Source organism: Cyrtonyx montezumae, unplaced genomic scaffold (assembly GCF_038088225.1).
Source record: "Cyrtonyx montezumae isolate F1298 unplaced genomic scaffold, pur_monq_1.0 scaffold_235, whole genome shotgun sequence".
Lineage (NCBI taxonomy): Eukaryota > Metazoa > Chordata > Aves > Galliformes > Odontophoridae > Cyrtonyx > Cyrtonyx montezumae.
This window is the reverse complement of record NW_027071976.1, coordinates 16,917-29,148: the sequence shown is the minus strand read 5'-3', so window position 1 is coordinate 29,148 and position 12,232 is coordinate 16,917. Positions and strand designations below refer to the sequence as shown.

General features: G+C 59.6%; 2 protein-coding genes across 2 annotated transcripts; one reads left to right on the top strand and one right to left on the bottom strand.

Moving 5' to 3' along the window:
• Positions 1 to 502: 502 nt before the first annotated feature.
• On the top strand, positions 503 to 2,332 carry LOC136050445 (THAP domain-containing protein 7-like). Its single transcript, XM_065739346.1, is given in 7 exon segments — positions 503 to 561; positions 564 to 597; positions 842 to 1,000; positions 1,321 to 1,464; positions 1,815 to 1,972; positions 1,975 to 2,189; positions 2,191 to 2,332. Coding segments are annotated over 7 exon segments (858 nt in total). The 5' UTR covers positions 503 to 518; the 3' UTR covers positions 2,296 to 2,332.
• Positions 2,333 to 2,959: 627 nt separating this feature from the next.
• LOC136050448 (long-chain fatty acid transport protein 2-like) lies at positions 2,960 to 10,043 on the bottom strand. The gene is given in 12 exon segments (XM_065739350.1): positions 2,960 to 3,048; positions 3,051 to 3,135; positions 3,347 to 3,394; positions 3,396 to 3,475; positions 4,149 to 4,252; positions 4,343 to 4,541; positions 4,761 to 4,851; positions 5,857 to 6,051; positions 6,130 to 6,254; positions 7,016 to 7,174; positions 7,624 to 7,833; positions 9,530 to 10,043. Coding segments are annotated over 12 exon segments (1,866 nt in total). The 5' UTR covers positions 10,011 to 10,043.
• Between the last annotated feature and the right edge of the window lie 2,189 nt (positions 10,044 to 12,232).

The window sequence follows — 12,232 nt, the reverse complement described above, 5'->3', positions numbered from 1 at the left end:
GTGGGCCGAGTGGGGCTGGGGGGCGACATTGGGTGTGGGGGGGCTCTGTGGGGGCAGTATTGGGTGTGGGGGGGGCTCTTTGGGGGCTGGGGGGGGGTATAGAGTGAACCTGTGGGTCTGGGGTGGGGGTCTATGGGGGCTCTGTAGGGGCTGGGGGGGGTTTAGAGGGCACCTGTGGGTCTGGGACATCTATGGGGGGGGGGGGTTGGGGCTATGGGAGGGGCACGTGTGGGTCTAGAGGAGGGCTGGGGGGATATTGGGGGCCCAAAGAGGGCACTGGGGGAGGGGGGGTGGCATATATGGGGGTGTGGGGGGGGGGGGCAGGTGCTCTAGGGGGGGGGGCTTTGAGGGATCACTGAGGGGAGTTTGGGGGGCACTCGTGGGGGGATATGGGATCTTTTTTGGGGGGGGTTGGGAGTGGGGCACAGCGCAGCTTTGGGGCCTTTGTGTGGGGGAAGGGGGGAGCAGGAATCGTGTGTGATTTTTGGGGTCCGGGGGGGGGGGGGGTGTCCCCCCAGATGCCCCGGCACTGCTCCGCCGCCGGATGCTGCACCCGCGACACACGGAAACCCGGAGCCGAGGGATCTCCTTCCACAGGTACCCACCTTTATTTTTTGGGGGGTTGGGGGGGTTAAAATTTGGGGGGGGGGGGGGCGGGGGTATGCTTCATCCCCTCCCCGCCTCCTTTCCCATCCTCCACCCTTCCAAAACACAGCGTTGAGGAGGGGATGGATGCGGGGGGGGGGGGGGGGGGGGGTGAGGGGGGGGATTTTGGATTACAGCTGATGTTGGCCGCCCCCCCCCCCCCCAAAATTTTATGCCCCCCCCCCCCCCCCCACAGGCTGCCCAAAAAGGACAACCCCCGCCGCCGTGCGCTGTGGTTGGAGAACAGCCGGAGGAGGGACGCGAGCGGGGAGGGCCGCTGGGACCCGGCCTCCAAATACATCTACTTCTGCTCTCAGCACTTCGAGAAGAGCTGCTTCGAGATCGTGGGCTTCAGGTGCCTAACGAAGGGCTGCCTAACGAGCGTTTCAGACCCCCGCCCCCCCCCTCTAGAGTACCCCCCCCCCCCCCCCCCAAAAAAAAAAAAATCTCACGGGTCACCCTGAGAGATCCCTCCCTCCCCCCCCCCGAGTTGTTTAGGGTCCCTCTCGCGGTTTTAAGCCCCCTAAAGTACCCCACCCAGGAACTTTTGGTGCTCGTGGGTTTCCCTCCCGCCCCCCCCCCCCCCCCCAAAACCCTGATACTGTTATAAAACTGATGCCCCTCCCCCAAAACCCGCTGACTTCTCTGTCCCCCCCCCCCCCCCCCCCGTTACAGCGGCTACCACCGCCTGAAGGAAGGCGCCGTCCCCACCGTCTTCGAGTCCACCTCCCCCAGACCCTCCCGGACCTCTAAGCCCAGACCCCCCCAGCCCGACACCGACAGCCCAAAGCCCCCCCGGGGGGTCACCCGGAAGTGGAGGTGAGGGGGGGGTCTTTGGGTGGGGGAAGGGAAGCACAGGGTGTGTGTGTGTGTGCGTGTGTCCCCTTTTTGCCTTCTTGCCCCCCCCCCCCATCTCTATTCACCCTCTTTGTGCCTCCCCACACCCCATTTCATCGTATATCCCCCCCACCACCCCATTAAACCTCCTGCCATCATATCCCCCCCCCCCTTTCACTCCATTCCCCCGCCCCCCCCATCCCGTTTAACCCCAACATCGCGTCCCCCTCGTTCCGTTTAACCCCTTGCCGGTGCCTCTCTCCCCACCACGTTACGTCCCCACCTCATTTAACCCCCCCCCCCCCCCCTCCTCTCTGCTTCTCTCCCTACAGACGGGACCCCCCCACGGCTCCCCCGGACCCCCCCTTCTCCACCGACGTCTCCTGCTTCCCCCGCGAAGGCGAAGACCCCGCCGGCGTCCCAGCACTTCCCGGTCCCTCGGGCGCCCGCGGTCCCCTCCCTGATAACCTTTTGGTGACCACCGAGGACGAAGAACCATCACCCTCTCAGAAGAAGACCCCCCCGGACCCCCCCGCCCCGTTTCTCCTTCCCTCTACATGCTGAGGTTGCCGCCGCCGGCCGGTGCCTACATCCAGAGCGAGCACAGCTACCAGGTGGGCAGCGCCCTGCTGTGGAAACGCCGTGCCGAAGCCGCCCTGGACGCCCTGGATAAAGCCCAGCGACAGCTCCAAGCCTGCAAACGTCGGGGAGCAGAGGCTGAGGCTGCGGGTGGGAGAGCTCCAACGGGAACGTCGGGCCCCCCCCGAGGGCCGCAGGGCCCCCAAGGATCCTCAGCTGCTCGGTGCTGGGTAGGGAGGGTGTAAATAGAAGAAACGCTTTTCGCCTTTTTATTTTTGCTTTTCGTCGTCATCGGGTTTTTTTTTTTTTAATGAAAAAAAAGAAATCAGAACAGAGGGGACAGCTCGCACCTGGGGGGGAGGGGAGAGGATTGAGGGCGGCCCTCCCACCCCCGCCCCCTCTCCCCCCCCCGTTGGATTTGTTCATCAGGGAGCTGTTCTTAGGAGAAGTCGGCTGGACGGGTGAGTGTGTGTCGCTGTGGGTCCGTGGGGAGCTCGGAGCGGATCGGGGTCGAGGGAAATAAATCAGTTGCGTGCCGTAGTTGCTGGAAGAGCAGAGCGTCCCGGGGCCGTGCTGTGTTTGCAGGGCTGGCACCGAGTGCCTTCGTGGCAACAGGGACGGTTTGGGGGCACCGTCTTTCCCCTCCCCCCCCCACCCCACCCCCCCCCCTCCTCCAGAAGGAGGCAGCCGCAGCTTGGCACCCAGAAAACACCTCTCATCACCCAGGCGCCCAGCTCGACCCGACCGACCCCAATTAAGCCTTTTAATTTCCATGCAGAGATGAGTGTTGAAAACAGCCTGTCGCCTTCATCGTCCTCTGGTGCTGTCAGAAATGATTCCCCCCCCAAAAAAAAAAACAAAATTTGTGCAATGATCACTCGTGGTGGAGCTCCTCCCCCTACAGGCTGAGGCTCCCGTCCAGGATTTTGGCGTAGATATCGGAGTTCATGGGCACGTAGGATTTCTTCTTGTCGTCGCGGAAGAAGAGGGGTCCGTGATGACGTTGGGGTCGAAGCCTTCTTTGACGAGGTTGCCCTTGCACTGCTTGAAGGTCCCGGTGATCTCCAGGACGTCCTGTGGGGATTTACGCCGTCAGAAATGGAGGATTGGCACCGTTACCTGCACGGGGTGTCGTGGGGGGAGACCCCATTCGTCGTCACGAAGGAGGGGGACCGCGTTGCTCTCAGAGTTGTCCCAATGCCACGTTGGTCCTGAAGCTGTCCCTGGAAGCCCCGGGACCACCGTTGGAAAGAGAAGCCCAAACCTGGAGGGCACCGAGGCTCACCTGGACCCGCACGAAGCGCGGTGCGGCGTAGACGGGCAGCGTTGTCCCTGGTGAAGCTGTAGAGGCTCTCCCCATCAAAGCTCTCGTCGGGTTTCAGGCGCACAGCCGCCATGCCACACTTCCCCTCGCCACCCTGCCGACAGCACCGGGGCGGTGGTTTAGGGCAGATGTGGGCACCGTGAGTCTTCTTGGTGCCGAGCGACCCGAGGTGATGCTGGGTGCTAATTTGGGGTCACTTTGGCTCATTTTTGTGGGCGTATAATTGCAGGTTTAGGGGGGAGAAAACGTTTACATGTGGCAACCGAGTGCCCTTGAGCCCAGCGGCCGTTTGTGGCCGATATCGGGACGCATCAGTTGCCCAGAATACATCAGGGGTTGTTTTTTTCTTAGTTGTCAGATCCCTCCGTTTACTCCGTGGTGGCTTTTTGGACCACTGCGTGCCCAAAACAGCGCTGACCACTCGGCTTGGGCAACCAGGTCAACTCTTTAACCTTCTCGGTGGGTGCTCACACCTTCCCAGTGGGTTCCCAGATGCTTATTTTGGGTGTGTAAATCCTGTTTTTGCCTTCTTGGTGGCCAGTTGGGCCATTATGCATACACGTTACAACGCTCTGTGATTCTTTGGGGCCCGTTTTACTCTTTTTCTCGACCACCGTGGCAGTAATTGTGACCCCCCCCAAACAGCAGTGGGCTCCTGTTTCGGGTCTGCCAGTCCTACTTCGGCCTTCTTGGTGGCTTCTCAGACCCACATCGCGTGTCTGAAGCACCCCTGGGTGCCTGGTTTGGTCCCTGCGCTGCTGGTACTCACCTGGCACGGACACCCCGTAGACATTAACCTCCTGGATGAAGTCCACCATGGCCAGAGTGGCCTCCACCTCCGTCGTGGCCACGTTCTCACCTTTCCAGCTACAGAAGCAAAGGGATGAAGCTGTGAGGAGGAATTCGGGCTGGGAGATGGCATTGCCCGCGTGGAATGGCCATGCCAGAAGGAATTACCGGAAGGTGTCCCCAACACGGTCCTGGAAATAGAGGAATTTTTCATGGTCCATCATGAGGAGGTCACCGCTGTTGAAGAAGGCGTCACCCTTCACGAAGACGTCTCTCAAGATCTTCTTCTCTGTCTTCTGGGAATCGCCCGCGTAGCCGTGGAAGGGGGTGCTGGTGGTGATTTTGATGACCAGCAGCCCCGTCTCACCTTCAGGGAGGGAAAGGAGGATTTGGGGCCGGGCAGCGCCTGCCTTGGCGCAGGAGAACGTCGCCTCCGTGCCCCACGGGGGATGCGGCACTTTGGTGGTTTTCTGGTGGCTCCCAACCACCGGGAGGTGGTGATGAGGACTGGGAGGTGGCTCTGATGCATCTCAGCCCCTTCGATGTCTCTCCCCTGCCATAAAGGCCCTCACAAGGCTCTTCTTACCGGGGCGGACACGGATGCAGAATCCTTCTTCATTGCGTACGGGTTCATCCTCTTCCACATTGTACTTGATCAGCTCGAAGGCAGCAAAAGTCTGGAGGGCAGAGGAGAGACGGAGAGAAATCAGTGGGTTGAAGAGAAGCGTAGGATAAAAATGAGCAAGAGAACGTCCGTGCTCACAGTGCCAGCTCAGATCCTCTGTCATTTGCTCATTGAAACTCACAGACCCTCCCTCCCCCCCAAAAATCTTCCGCAGTTTTGTTTTTAAATCCAAAATAGTCACCTTGTAAATAAGATTTTACCAAATATATTCGGATTCACAAGCTCGCCCGCTGTACCTTTTGAGATTAAAAGTCTGTGGGAGCAAGAGCTAGAACGATGGGGGTAAAAAAAGAGTGTAAAAAAACTATTTTTGAAGCTTTTGCTCAACGCATTGTTGGGCAGAGACCAAGAAGCGACACCGGGGCGGTTTGTGTTAGGGCTACAGAGGTGTCCACATTCCTACAGGCACTCCAGAAACTCAGAGTCAGCCCCGTCGAGATGTCGTTGGCTAACCAGGGGAGAAGGAGGCTCCTTTTGGACGCGGATCTTGGAGAGCCGTGTCAAGACAACATGATATGGTTTCGTCGCGTTGGTCATTACGAGGAGGGCGCCCTGGAAAATCTGTTTGTTGTATCAACCCAACTTGTAGGGCAGTGGTTCCCCGTGTTGGTCACTGCAAGGACACACTGGAGACCCCACTCCCTTGTGTGTACGGTTAACAGAATGAGGAATGCCAAGTAGTGTTGTAGCCCAGATATTTTCCAGATGGCGTCGTTAGAAAGATAATTGTGATGGAAAGATGATCAGAATGAAGGAAAACGCTCACCCGTGTCTCAGGCTTGCGGTAGGAAACTCCAAAAAACCCCCAAAAAACTCCAGGAAGAGGTTTTTTTTTCTTCCCCAGTGGTGGTCAGCCCTTAAATGGGGTCTGGGAGAGGTGGAGCCAGATTCCACCCCTGTGCTCCCGCAGCCAACTCAGCGCTCTTCCCTCAACCCAACTTGAAAGGGTGCATTGGCATCCCCGTGGTGCTCAGCAATCCCGTTGTCGTTGGCTCACCTTGAGGAACACGTTGGCCCTGCCCACGGCCCCGATCTTGCCCGTGTAGTTGATGAAGCCCGCGTTGCCTTCAGTGGCCCCATAAAATTCACAGATGGAGATGGGGCCGAAGCGCCGGACAAACTCCTTCCACACCGTTGCCCGCAGGCCGTTGCCTATCGCCAAACGCACCCTGTGCTCCCGGTCATTGTCACGCTGTGGAGGAAGAGAACATCTCAGCGTCCACCCCACAGTGTTGCATTCCTCCCCGGGTGATTTCAGGGCCGGTTGTACCTTGGGTGAGTTACAGAGGTAGCGCATGAGCTCGCCCACGTACTGGATGACGGTGACGTTGTAGCGGCGGCAGTCATCCCAGAACTGGGAGGCAGAGAACTTGGCTCGCAGGGCACACGTGGCTCCTGTGGGATCACAGGGGGAGGTGACTGCTGCCATTTTCCTTCCTTTTTTGCCTTTTTTCCCCCAATTCTGCCTGCTCACTTGCATGCTCCCCCAATATCTAAAGCTTCCCCTCTCCCTTTCTGTTGTCTGTTGCATTCCTCTCTTATTTTTCTATTCTCACTTGGTTCTTTTGGTCCTCTGTCAGCCTGTCCATCCCTCCACTAATCCATTTATCTCTGTAGGTCTCTACATCTCTCCGCTGTAGATCTCTACATCTCTCCATCTGTAGAATCTCTACATCTCTCTGCTGTAGGTCTCTCCATCTCTCCGTCTGTAGGTCTCTACATCTCTCCGCTGTAGATCTCTCCATCTCTCCGTCTGTAGGTCTCTACATCTCTCCGCTGTAGATCTCTCCATCTCTCCGTCTGTAGGTCTCTACATCTCTCCGCTGTAGATCTCTACATCTTTTCCCTCCGTTCTTGCACATTGTTCCATCGTCCTTCGGTCCAGCTCCAGACAACATTGACCCAACTCCATCGACACATCCGCCCATCCTTCCCCATCTCCTTACACCAGTCCGCCTCCCTCCATCCTTCCCCTTAAAGCATCCACCCATTCCTTGCTCATCTGCATACGGACACAGCTCCTTTCCCTCTTCCTTCCCACCTCCCTCTCCCCTTCCCTCTCTTCACACCTTTCCCTATCCGTCCATCCCCGACACCTCTGCCTCTCCGTCCTCACCCCCACGCTGGCCAGCCCCCGTGGGCCGTGGGGCACATACCGACCTCGAAGCAGCCTCCCACCCCGATGAGCAGCCCGGCTGAGTGGTAGAGTGGCAGTGTTGTGTACACGACGTCATTGCTTCGCAGGCCACACATCCGCGCCAGGTTGGCCACCATCATCACCTTCGTCTCCGTGATCACTGCTGCTTTGGGCAGCCCTAGAGGTGGGAAACGCACTCCTTGGAGGTGCCCGTGTGGGAAGGGAGGCCCCGGGGCCGTGGGGTGGGATGAGGGTCTTCATCCCTGGAAGGCTTTGCAACTTGCTGGGAGCCATGGGGAAGGTGGCAGAGATGGATTTGTGTAGGTTGGGATGGGATCTTGTCTTTGGGGTCAGTTCTGGCCCCTCTCTGTCCCAGTGGGGACACAGTGTTTGCATCCCTCCTTCGACACGCCCAACAGATGTCACGTAGCCAAGAGGAATTTGGCCCAGCTGCACTGGCAGTGGTCAAGGGCAGAGGAAAAACCCCCCTGGCCTCCCCAGAACCACCCGCACCTGTAGCACCCGGGGGCCCCCAACCCTCCAGCCCTCACCCAACAGCACCCAAACTCTCCCGGATGCCGTCCCCCGAGGAGGAGACCCCTCCCCCCCACCCCCCCATGGCCTCACCGGTGGTGCCGGAGGTGTAGATGTAGATGGCCTTGGAGTTAGCAGTGGTGTTGGTGCGGTGCTGCTCGGGCAGCGGCTCATCGGAGGCGGCCTCGATGGCGGGCAGCAGCGCCTCGACCCCCGGGGTGGGCGATGTGGAGTTCAGATAGAAAACGCGGACCCCTTCCCGCTTCAGGTCCGGCAACACTTCCTCCATGGCAGCCTGGAGCTCTGCGGGGATGGGGAAACGGGGTGAGGAGACCCCCAAAACGGAGAGGCACCCCGGGTGGGGAGCCTGGTCGGATCACGGGTTGGACCCCCGATGATCCCACACGTGCACCCAGGGCATCACGGGTGGGTTCCTCCCTGATCCGATACGGTCACGTGGCGGTGTATCCTGACCCACTGTGCCCCGGGGTGCCGTCATTGGGGTCCCTGGGGGTCCCCGGTGGGCCCTCAGTGGACATCAGATGGGAGACCTCAATTACATGGGGACCCCAAAGATGCAGGCATGCCCCCCCAAAAGGGCCCCCACTGCACCTTAGCACTCGATCAGATGGGATCCTAAGTGGGCACCGCAATGGGACCGGCAGCTATGGAGCACCCCATGTGGGAGCCCCGAGGACCCCAAATGGGCACCCAGAGAACCCCAAAAAGATCACCCCAACCCCATAGGGGAACCCTGAGGTCCCCAAAAGGGGCACCCTGAGCACCCCATGAGGGAACCCCGAGGATCCTGAAAGGGACACCCTGAGCACCCCAAAAAAGACACTGAGCACCCCATAGGGGAACCCTGAGCACCCCCAAAGGGGCACTGAGCACCCCATAGGGGAACCCTGAGGACCCCAAAAAGGACACTGAGCACCCCATAGAGGAACCTTGAGGACCCCAAAAGGGACACTGAGCACCCCATAGGGGAACCCTGAGGACCCCAAAAAGGACACTGAGCACCCCATAGGGGAACCCTGAGGACCCCAAAAGGGACACTGAGCACCCCACAGGGGAACCCTGAGGACCCCCAAAGGGGCACTGAGCACCCCAAAGGGGAACCCTGAGCACCCAATATGGGAACCCTGAGGATCCCAGAAGTGTCACCCTGGGCACCCCAAAAGTGCCACCCCAAGCACCCCAAAATCATCCCCTGTCCGGGTATGTGTGCACAGATTCCCTCCTGCCCCCCAAAATGTCCTCAAGCAATATGAATCCAACCACCTTTGGCCCCACTAATGACCTGGCAATAATTAACCCATAGCCTTGGAGGCCCCGTGGTGCCGTCACCGGGGCTCGAGGGGCACACGTGTGTGTGCAAAGGCCAGGTGCACGTGGTAGTGGCCACATCTGGGCGTGCAAACGTGTGACCCCCACGTGAGCGGCCTCTCAACGCCTTGCACAAGCAGCTCCCACCCACCTGCTGAGGCGTGTGCGCTGACACTGTGCGCTGACACTGAGCGTGGCAGTGCACGTGGGGGCACTGACGTTTGCACGGATTTGGGCGTGCAAATGTTTGCAGAGATGCTGACTCACACCGTTGCTGTTGCACTCAGGAACGCGCGCAGAGATACGAACGGGCACAGTGAGTGCGTGGGCACTGACACGGGCACTGGGATCCGTGCAAACGCACACACGAGTGTGCAAATCCGTGTGCTGAGACATGCAAGCACGCACGGACACTGAGCTGGAGAGCAACACGTGTGCAAATCCACGCGCCACCGTGCACAGAGACGTGTGCACGGCCACACACGGACACCACCGACGCACGCAGGGACAGACGTGTGCAACGGGCACGCCGTGCAAGCACGCGGAGGCAACCACACACGCGTGCACGGCCACACCATCTTACACACAAATACACGCGCAGACAGACAGATGCCAGCTTGTGCAAGCCGCTCGTGCACCGGGTCCCCTCCCCCCACCCTCGTGAACTCACCACTGCAGCTGAGCACCACGTCCGCCCTCGCCGCGCTCCGCGCGTGCAGCAGCGCCCGGCCGCGCACGTTGCAGTTGAGGCACGCCATGGAGCAGCCCAGCTTGGCCAACGCCAACCACGTCCACACGTAGGCGGGCACGTTGGGGAGGAAAACAGCCACGGTTTGTCCCGGCCTCAACCCCACGCGCAGAGCCAAAACGCGCCCGGCTCGGTTGCTCCTCCGCTCCACGTCGCCGTAGGTGTACACCTCATCCTGGAACAGCAGCAGCGGGCGGTGAGGACGGCGTCGAGCGTGGCTTTGGAAGACCTGCACGAGGGTGACGGGAGGCCGGCGGGACAGACGCCAGCGGCAGCGCAGCGAGGAGCACAGCAAGGACAAGAAGGCTCGCAGGTCTGCCCAGAGGAGCGGGGAGACGTGGCCGTGCAGCAGGAGCAGCAGCAGCAGCAGCCCGGACGCTGCTGCCACCAGCACGCCCAGCATGGTGCTCTGGGAGCAAGGTCCGCTCGGCGTGCACCTTGCCCTGGAGGTGTCGGTGGTTTGTTTTCTTTCTCCTTATCCGGCAGAGGGGGAGTGGTTGGAATCGCTCTGTCCCTGCGTTCACCCTCCTCCTCCTCCTCTTGAACGGCTCACAGTTCGTTAGGGACGCAGCAGAGGGACGGATGCTTCCCGTGTGCGTCTGTCTGCGTCCTTCTTTTTAGCTGCCCATCACCCACCCGTCCTTCCGGACCCAAAACCTCCATCTGATCCCCAGATCCCCACACCCCCCCCCGTCTAATCCGCCCCTAAAATGGGGCCGATCGACCCCGAAAACCTCTGCTCGCTCCCACAACTTTTATTCACCCCCCGAGATCTCCATCCGTCCCCAAAGCCTCCAACACCGACTCCTACATCCAGCTCCAAATTCTCTGTCCAGCCCCACAGGTCTCTCCCCCTAGACCCCAAATCCTCTGTTCCAACTCCGAGCCCTCACCCATCCCCAGCATCCTTCATCTGGACCCACAGTCTTCACCTGCACCCCCAAAAGCTCCAATCGACCCTCCGTTCACCTCCAAGACCCCAAAAATCTCCACCCCGTCCACCCCAAAAGCTTCCAGAATCTCCACCCTCAAAAATCTCCAGCCCCCAAATCCCCCCTCCAGCCCCACGGATATCTACCCTGCCCCCAAATCCTCCGTGCAGACCCCAAATCTCCGCCCGACTCTTCATCTCCACATCCAGCCCCGATCAAACCCCCCCAAAAAAACTCCGTCTCCCTTCATCACCCAAAAAGCAAACCCGACCCAAACCCTGCTGTTAAAGTACACAAAGTGGGTGTGACCCACCGGGCAAGCTGCGTCTTGAGGGATAATTAACCTTTGCTCTAATTAAAACGAGCACCGAGTAGGTCGGGGTTGACCTCACCGCTGCGTCACCGACCTCCAGCCCCGATTTCAGCGCTGTGAAATCATTAAGGGATCGTGCCCGAGGGCTTCTTCGGTTGGGGTGAGGGTAAGGGAAAGTGAAACCTCCCAGAAATGGCGATCTTTGCCCCGAGAGGGAGGATAAAACCCTCCAGAATCAGGAATCCTCCCCCAAAAAAGAATTCTGAACACTCCACAGCCATGGGGGAATGGTCGGAGGAGGTCCTCTGCTTCGCTGCCCCCGGGGACGAGGGGATGAAACAGAGCTGGCTCGGTTGGGTGGGCCTGGAGAAGCATCCCCATCCGTGGAGGAGCTCAAGGACGGGTTGGACGGGGCTCTGTGATTGCGTGGTTCATCCTGTGATCTTTCAGGTCCTTCCCAAACCGAACCATTCCCTTTTAGGACTCTGTGACGGACGGGGGATGCTCAGGAGGTTGAGAGGAGGCCGAGCCTGCTCACACAACCGATGGTTTTAACGAGAGTCCAACGTACCGCGGTTATCCCGAAACGTCACCACACAAATATCCCCCAAATAATTGTTAAGTGATTCAAACAGCGTTTGCGCAAAGAGTTCGGCGGAAAAAAAAACTCCCAGGGGAGCGATCTCCAGAAAGAGATCCTCCCCCAGCGGTGCTCAGCCCTTAAATGGGGTCTGGGAGGGGTGGAGTCGGACTCCTCTCCTGGTCACGCAGGTGCATTGCCTTCAGCTGGCTCACTGCTCCTCGGGGGATCAATCCGCGCTTCGGGACGAACCCGGAGCTCCCATACACCCCCAAACATCACCCCTCTTTGGGTATAGAACCAACCTTGAACTGTGCCACCGAGCCCCACGGCCTTGAGGAGCTGAAATAGCCCCCGCAGTGACTGTGACGCGCGAGAGAAAAAGAGCGAGAAGAGAAAACTGAGTGATAAAAGGAGAGTTTGGGGATTTGGGTGGGGAAATGATCGATGGCCGATCTGATTTTGAGGCCCACAGCAATGGGATGGGGGCTGAGAGCTCGCCCGGAGGTTGCGGCCTCAACCAACCAAGCGCCAAGAAGACGAAGAGCCACCAAGAAGACGAAGAGCACGACCCTACAGCCGCGCACACGGCGCGTGTCCGTCTCCCGTTTCAACTCCATTTTCTCGGCTCTTCCATTCCTGTGGTGGCACCGCTGCGCCCTCTGCTGGTGCACTGCTCCCTCCTGGTCGGGTCACCTCAACCTCAGCTTGTAGGATCTCCTCGAGGTGACAGCAGAGCCCTCTTTTCTCCCCGTGGGCACGCGTCACTCCCAAGGTGACGTTTTGAGCTCCTTGTTTTC